General features: G+C 43.9%; 1 protein-coding gene across 1 annotated transcript in view; it reads left to right on the top strand.

Annotated features, from left to right (window-relative positions):
- The first annotated feature begins 3,798 nt into the window (after positions 1 to 3,798).
- TTC6 (tetratricopeptide repeat domain 6) overlaps positions 3,799 to 7,842 on the top strand; it is a 123,084-nt gene continuing 119,040 nt past the window's right edge. Inside the window, exons 1-2 of the mRNA XM_019551126.1 lie at positions 3,799 to 4,211; positions 4,629 to 5,780. Of these exons, the coding sequence (XP_019406671.1) occupies positions 4,638 to 5,780 (1,143 nt within the window). The 5' untranslated portion in view covers positions 3,799 to 4,211; positions 4,629 to 4,637. The remainder of the gene's footprint in view (positions 4,212 to 4,628; positions 5,781 to 7,842) is intronic.

Below are 7,842 nucleotides of genomic sequence, written 5' to 3' on the forward strand. Positions count from 1 at the left end.
GGGTTCAGAGTAATCTGAGTTTTTGACTCTGCTCTGACCCTATTTGCAAATACACCTTTTGTGCCATCTAATGTATGTGTGTCTGTGATACTTTGCGAGCCTCCAAGAAACGGACCGCAATTTTTTGCATCAATAATGTTAATTCTGTGCTCTTCACTATCTTTCAGTGCCTTTGGATCTGATGGAGGCAGCCAGTCACTAGTTTTATCAACATCAGGCATCTGTTTTGGGTGCGACAGCTGGTGAAAGAAAAACATCTATGTGTAGCCATAATTTAAAGTTTGGACTGTGGAAGCAGCTTTGCAAATTTCTGCAGCCAGGAACTCTTGGATAGTTATCACAGGGGCTCTGTATCACAAGAGATGGATACTTGCCTGATTTATACATTGATGGTGCAGTGTGTCATGGGAATAAGGATAACTTGCCTCTGAGGTTCCCTTCTCCCTTAATGGGTATAATCAGGAACCGTGTATTCTTATTAGAGAACATTTCTGTAAAGAGGAGAAATTCCTAAGGACTAATGGAAAAGCAAAGGCATGGTATGAAAGCCCTGGCCATAGCCAACTCTCAGAATTCTGGTGCTTGAAGCACCACAGTGAGGTGGAAGTCTGGTAATGAAGGTCTTGTTAGACTTCAACTGAATTACTGCTTTGCAAGGGAAGGGAGCCTTCACTTGATGCAGATTATGGTGAATGGCATGTGCTTGCTTTAAACATTTTTCTAATGCAGTTGTGATGGTTACCATCTCAGCCAACATAAAGGGCTGAATTGTGCTGAAGGCGAAAGTCTCTATTCCCTGACATCAAGAACTGTCCTTTTGAAGCTATCAGACTCATATCCTCTGTGGACTGGACAAACAGAAGGAATACGCACTGACCCTCAGCAAGAGGTTACCAAGCAATTTGGGGGTTTTTTTATATATAAATATTTATGGGATTACTCAGCCCGGTCCATAACAGGGGAAAGCCAAGGGTTCTCTCTTATCAGGTTGCACATTAAGTGAAAATAGAAAGGATAAGCACAGAAACCAGAAGGACAAGGAGGGTGGTCAGCTGGGTACAGGTTATGGGGTTGTTCTTTCCTGGGGTGAGCACCCTGTGCTGGCAGCTGTACTCCTCTTTTATACTTGTTCTTGAAACTCTATTTTCTTGACGGGCCCATGATTAGAGCCCAGACAAAGCCAACAGGGTGGAGGGTCATTGTTCTTTGATTGCACTGTATATGTTAACTTTTCAGATCCATCCCTGGTTGTTGTTGGTGAAACTGACATACACAAAACCCTTGATCTCTGGAGGTTTATTATTTACTTAACTGTAACAGGGCTTGATTACTTAAGTTTAGCACCTGAAGCCAGAGTTTTATCATCTAATTAATAGCAATAGGACTTGATTAATTGAATCAAGCATCTCAGACCATAGTGGGTCACTGTATAGGTCAGATTCCAAAATATTTGTTAACCAGCTTAGATGCTTAGACTGCTGAGGAATGCGGTAACAGGGAGGGGCAATCACTTTGAAAGGGGAATTGATCTCAGGTTGTTAGACATGGGATGTATTCAATACTAGAAGCCAAAGATGTGATTAACAGTATTGTTGTATTTCATGGGTCCCAATCACGAACTTGCATTCTTGTGCAAAAGGCACTGTTATTATGATTTACTCATCTGAATTTTGCACGTAGGTGTGAACAAGGGCTGTAGTTATCTGCATCACTTTTTTCACCTTTCTTAAATATAGGTACTAGATTTGTTAATCTCCAGTTATATGGTACTAGCACAAATTTGATGGATTAATTAAAATGTCTTTCCACTGGAACTGCTGTTTCACATGTCAGTTCTTTGAACACTCAGGAATGGGGATTATTTAGCTCCTTTCGTCTCCTCTTGAACCATTTAGCTTTTTGAATTTTGCTTCAGCTTTGGATGTGCTGCCTTTGTCCCCAAATTCTACATCAGTGGACTTGTCTACACAAGACGCTTACTGCACATTGGCCTACTAACACTGCACAGTAGCGTGTCACAGCAAAAACCGTTCTAATAGTCTACTGCACAGTGTTATTAGGCTAATGCGCAGTAAGTGTCTCTAAATAACCGTGTGCTGGTGCTACTGCTGAGTAACTTCAGGTACTGTGCATTTAGTTAATGCTGTATTAAGGAAGTACTAAACTAAATGCACAGTATCTAAGGTACATTAATACACTTGTAGACACACCCAGTGATTGTCAACATTTTTAGTTTCAAGGCACCCTTTGTTAGACTAAAGACACCCCCTGAGAAAATGCCAGCTCTTAGTTTTCACTTATTTTTTCATTACAGAAAAACAATAGAGCAATTCTTCTCTTGCAGAGAACTCAAGAAACACCACAACAGGTCCAAATGTTTATAACACTGGATTTCTATTTGAAACGTCTGGGTTGATCTTATGCATCATGTTTGCACACCTAACAAGCTAATAGTGTGTGGTATCTCATAGCACTTTTGAAAGGCATCCTGGGGTGCTGCAGCACCAGAGCTGAGAACAATTGTTCTACAGTGTTGCTCTTACTGAAAACCAAGGCAAGATATTCACATGGCTTTTGGGCCATAACTTAACTTCTGACTCCTTTTTCCTTGCATGGTAGCCCACTAATTCTTAATTTGTTGTTCTGTTTATTTCTGTTACTAAAGAACATCTATTATGTGTTGTACTCTCCTTTGCAAGGCTTAACACTGCCTGATTTTGGCAATCCTCACTTTATCCCTGAATTTTCTAAGCCTTTCCATGTAGCTTTCCCCCCACTTTTTGATGAACAGACCATTTTTCCATTTCTTGTAGGTTAAGAGGCATATTGTTACAATGTACAGCTCTTACTGCTGCTGTCTGATATAGTGGATATGCCCCTATTTTTTGAAGGCTAGGTCAATTGGCCATTTGTACCTAGAGCCACAGAGACAAGATGCCACTCATGACAGTTTTCACTCCTGTTTACCCTTGTTAGACTCATAGGCGGTAGGGCTGGAAGTGCAAGATGCACTCTGCTCTGTTTTAGGCGCATCCTCAACATTAGCTAAGGGAACCTCACGGCTGGCGATGGCAGGAGCCAGAGAAGGCCCTTCCGGCGCCAGGTTGGGTTGAGATAGAAGCAGCCTGGGTCTAACGTAGGTGGGAGCATCTCAGTCCTCAGGGTACCACATGAATGCCATGTGTGGAGCCGCTTTCAGGGCAGGGCTTTAATAGAGCCAGGATACACGGGCACAACCTCCAGGGAGATCCCTTCCCTGGCCTATTTCTGTGCCCCTCGAGCCTGGGGGACTCCCCATACTGCTTCCCCTGCCTAGAAGCCAGGTTGCTGCAGGGGGCCTCAGCCCCGCGCTGTGGCTGCCCCTCCCCGGCTGCAGAGGGCGCTGCGGGCCGGCGGGACCCCGCGGTGGCCCTTCTTCCCCGCCGGGCCGTTGCTAGGCACCCGAGCGCGTCCTCCTTCCCCCCCAGTGCCGGGCGCCCGGCGGGTCCGGCCGGGGCAGGTGAGAGGCGCGGAGCGGGGCGGGGGGACTGGCGGCTCCGCGGGCGGCTGCGGGAGGTGGTGGCCGCCCTCCACGGTGCCTTACGGGCAGAGAGCCGCGCCATTTGCGATCGCCCTCGTCTCCGGGACCAGCCCGGGCCGGGCTCACCTTGGGCTTCCTGGGGGGGCGTAAATTTTTTTGTCCCAAACTTCCCGGGGGCGCTGGGGCAAGCAAAGTGCTCGAGGCTGCGCCCCTGCCGCCGGCCGGCCAGCACCGGGTGTGGGTGTGGGTGTGGGTGTGGTGGCGGTCAAGATCCCGGTTTGCAGCGTGAGCAGAACGGGCCGGTATTACCAGAGAGGGGTCACAAGGTGACCAGCCCCCTTCTGCTCTAGTCCCCAGAAAGGCTAAAGAAAATACCCAGCAGTGAAACACTGAACGTTCCAGTGGCCGAGTCCTTCCCACCAGGGGCGGATGAACCGTAGCAAAGCGGCTGACGTCTTGACCATCTTTGTAGGGAGTCAGACACTGCAAGGAAGTAATGTTGAAGTGGGGCAATACGGTTGGTTCAGCCACCTGTGACTAACACACAGAGGCTCAGACTGTGCAACACCTGCTGCTCGAAGGCACCTGTGCAATGAAAAATCTCGCAAAGTACAATAAAGGAGCTTGAGCACGTGTAACAAAATGGTCAAATATGGTGTAGGGGCATGAGGAGGAGGAGGGGTGTGTCAAGGTGTGTGTGTGTCAACCTGAGGCAAGCTAAGAAGAGCCTTTTTGTACCTTTTAGGATAGAAACATTCACTTGACAGAATAGATCTCACATTATTGAATGAACTGCAAAAATTAGAAGCGGGGGAAAAGTGCTGTTTAAGTTAACCCTTAAATATTAGTTGTGTGGCTCAGCATTGTTGTGAGACTTAGGTTAAAGGCCTTTTTATAGGTGTTGCTTAAATTATTAAAGGTGTTTATAACAGGCATTTTTAAAACAAGTGTCTTTAAACTAAAGTGAAGGGTCTAATAGTATATAACACCTTCTGTTCAAGACACTTCAGTTTTAATCTTTCAATAAGGAAGATCGTATGTGTGTGTGTACACACACGTACACATACACATACAAATGCATTTTCTGTTTTGTTTTACCCACATAGAGTGAGAGGAGATGGCTAGAAACCGCGAGCACTTTGGACTGAGTTACCTAGAAGAAGTGAATATGATTAAGGAGAGTGAGACTTTATGCGAGGAATCTCGGCGGGATTTACCACAGTTCAAACAACCACTAGCTACTGCTCATACGAATGCAAGTACTCCACCCTCATTGGAAGATTTAACACCAGATCAATCACCTCAGCCAGAATTTTATCCTCTCCAGAGGTCAAAGAGTCCACATAAGCCTATCATGAATGCAAATAAAAATATTCCTAATGAATTCATTGGCAGTTCTGAAGTCCACAGAGAAGTAAAGCTCTCCTGTGAAGTCAGAGGCATGAAAAAACAAACTCGTGATCTCAGAATGATGACTGAAAGAAATAAATCTCCTCCAAAAGAGGACAGCACTGACAAAAAACAAGGACGTTGCTCTGAAAAAATAAACGTGGAAAATAGTAGCACTTGTACCAAAAGAACAAGCGAAAAGATGCCAGTAATAGCATCTTTAGCAGGTACTGCAAAACAAATCACTTTGTTTAAGCAACCAGTACCCCCTCAGAAACCTAGCTATAACAGGCTTATTCTTCGTCCAAGAACACTGACTAATAAGCCCCCTATTCCGTTACAGAAGGACAAAGATACTAGAAAAGTGAAGGATAGAATTGCCACTCTAAAGATAAACCTTCAGGCTATAAAAACAAATAGTACTGAAGAACTCATCAGAGGGAGTTATATCAGTCGTGAATCTAGTTGTACAGATTCTGATTCAAGTAAACAAGCATCTAAAAAAACAGTAATTGGGAAAGAAGATTTGCAAAGAGGTAGCAAAGTTTTAAAAGAAAATCAACAAAGTTTAGTTTCTGAGATGGGAAGAGCACCGAGTAGCAGCCAGCCAAGTGTGGGGTCTGTTCCAGAGCTGTTGGAAGAAGCTTCAGACACAACTAGACAAGACACTTCAAAAATATACGAGAAGAACTTCCAGCAGAGCAAACCAGAGGAGCCTACTTCCACACCAAAGTTGCCTGTGAAAGTGGCTGCAAGGTCTATTGATGAAATAATTGCTTCCCTGCAGTCTACTTTTCAGTCTCCCTCTGACCAGATGATCAAAGAACTCCTGGAGAGTGTTCTTGGCGAGAACTACAGCATAAAAATTGAAGTAGGTGAACCAGAACCAGAGCAGTATTTTTTGTTGGGTAAATATTACTTTTATAAAAGTTGTATATTTTTTTTCTACATGCTACAATGTGTCATAACCCAGAAGCCAGACAAAACATAGGAGAAAAAACACTAATGTGTTGCAGAACAATCTTCAGTGTTTCTTACTGTCAGTTTTAAGTGTTCCTTAAAAGTAGTAATAATCCAATCTCTAAACTAGTTAAAAGCATAATCTCTTTTTGGATATCGGGCATAATATACTACTTATAGTTTAACATACATTTTGTCCTTCAGGAAGTTTTTTTACTTCCATTTATAAATGTGAGATGTTTGATACTGACAGATCAGTAAAAGTGTTTCGTGCATTTAGAAGGCAAAATTATTGCTGCTAGTTGTGACTAGTTAATTTAGCACTGTGAAATCACAGAAAGGTAGTTCATATGTTACTCTTAGATGTTCATTTTATTAAACTGCTATTGGAGATTCTGCTCAACTAATTTGGTAACAGTGGGCACATCTACATGGGACACTAAACGTGCAGTATATTAATTCTATTGTGTATTAGTGCATTGTGGCAAAGAGCTGTGCTAATGTGCTAATGCACAGTAGAATGTCTGCTGTGTATTAGCATCATAAAAAAACCATGCGCTGGTGCTATTGTGCAGTAGTGCATTCAGTTAGTACCTATTATTACAGTTACTAGATGAATGTGCAGTAACCACAGCATGTTAATGAACACATAGACACACCCACTGAAAGCAAGACTTCAGTAAGGCTTAAGGCATTAAAAGGAAGAGACTGCTTTAGGACTTGCACCTGAAGGCAACTAATTCTGTTTTAATCAGTCCAATAGTTATTTATATTGGGTGGTTCTTTTACCAACAGTTGGTGATTTATTCTCGTGCCAAATGGTCAGGTTTTTGTCACAAAAACCACTACCACAGTTGGTACCCTTTTTGGTAATATAATCAGAGAGGCCAAGGAATGAATGCCCAGGGAGAATGAACTCTTTCATGCAAAGACATGAATGCTGTGTGCCCCTGGAAGCTGGGGGCGGGGGGAGGGGCACAGTGAGCTCCCGCAGGTGGCGGCAGCATTGTCAGTGATGGGAGTGTAGCGGAGGGAAGTGGGGAGCAGCCACAGTGCCGACCAGTGGTTGGTGAGCACCTGCAGACATCACTGGCAGTGTCGGCAGTGGCTAGCAGCAATCATGGACCACCTGCAGATGCCGCGGGCAGTGCTGGCAGCAAGAGAGGAGGTGTTGGTAGCACCTTTTCACAGGGGGTACACCGCCATGCTCAGGGTGCGTGTGCACCCCTACGCATTGCCAATGTGTAAAGATGGTTGCTCTGAAGCAGAGGCAAATTTACCATGGGTCCCAGGCAGGATCCAGATCTCAAGGTCTCTTTGTAGACTGTATCTGGCCTGGGGAGTGGGGTAGTGGCCATGGCTGTGACAACATCTATCATAGCAGTAGTGGAAACCACAATAACAGTGGGCTGAGTGGCGGTGGACCAGGCAACTGAGGACTATTTCGCATAGCTTTTGCTTGTTCCCATACTGCTGAGGGCCATGTCTAATGAGGAGATAGAGCCCTAGTTTTTGTAACAGGTTACACCCATGGCTGGTCATGCCACCAAATTCTATGGCGCACTGGTAGCCTGGAGGGCCAGATGGCATGGCCTGTGGCCTGTATGTTTGACACCCCTGCTCTAAAACAAGGAGAGACAAATAAATGAGAGCTGTATACATTTAATTCCTCATATTACCTTTTATAATAGTCTCATTCACTTGATATAATTGATTTCACATTATTTGATTAAATGAAAAAGAAGAGGAAAATTGCATTATTTAAGTTCATTCTTAAAAATTAGTTGTCAGCCTGAAGAAGGGTTAATTCTTTCCTTACAGTTCTTGCTTAAATTGTTAAAAGCAATTTGTGTGTAAAATTTGTGACTTGCATTTTTTAAACTGAAGTGTCTAGAATAAGGCAGAAGATCTAACAGTTTTTATTTATTATGCACTGTTTAGTTTTTAAGAGTCAAGCTTTAATTTCAAGGTAA

This window comes from Crocodylus porosus, unplaced genomic scaffold (genome assembly GCF_001723895.1).
Source record: "Crocodylus porosus isolate Cpor-Errol unplaced genomic scaffold, CroPor_comp1, whole genome shotgun sequence".
Classification (NCBI taxonomy): domain Eukaryota; kingdom Metazoa; phylum Chordata; order Crocodylia; family Crocodylidae; genus Crocodylus; species Crocodylus porosus.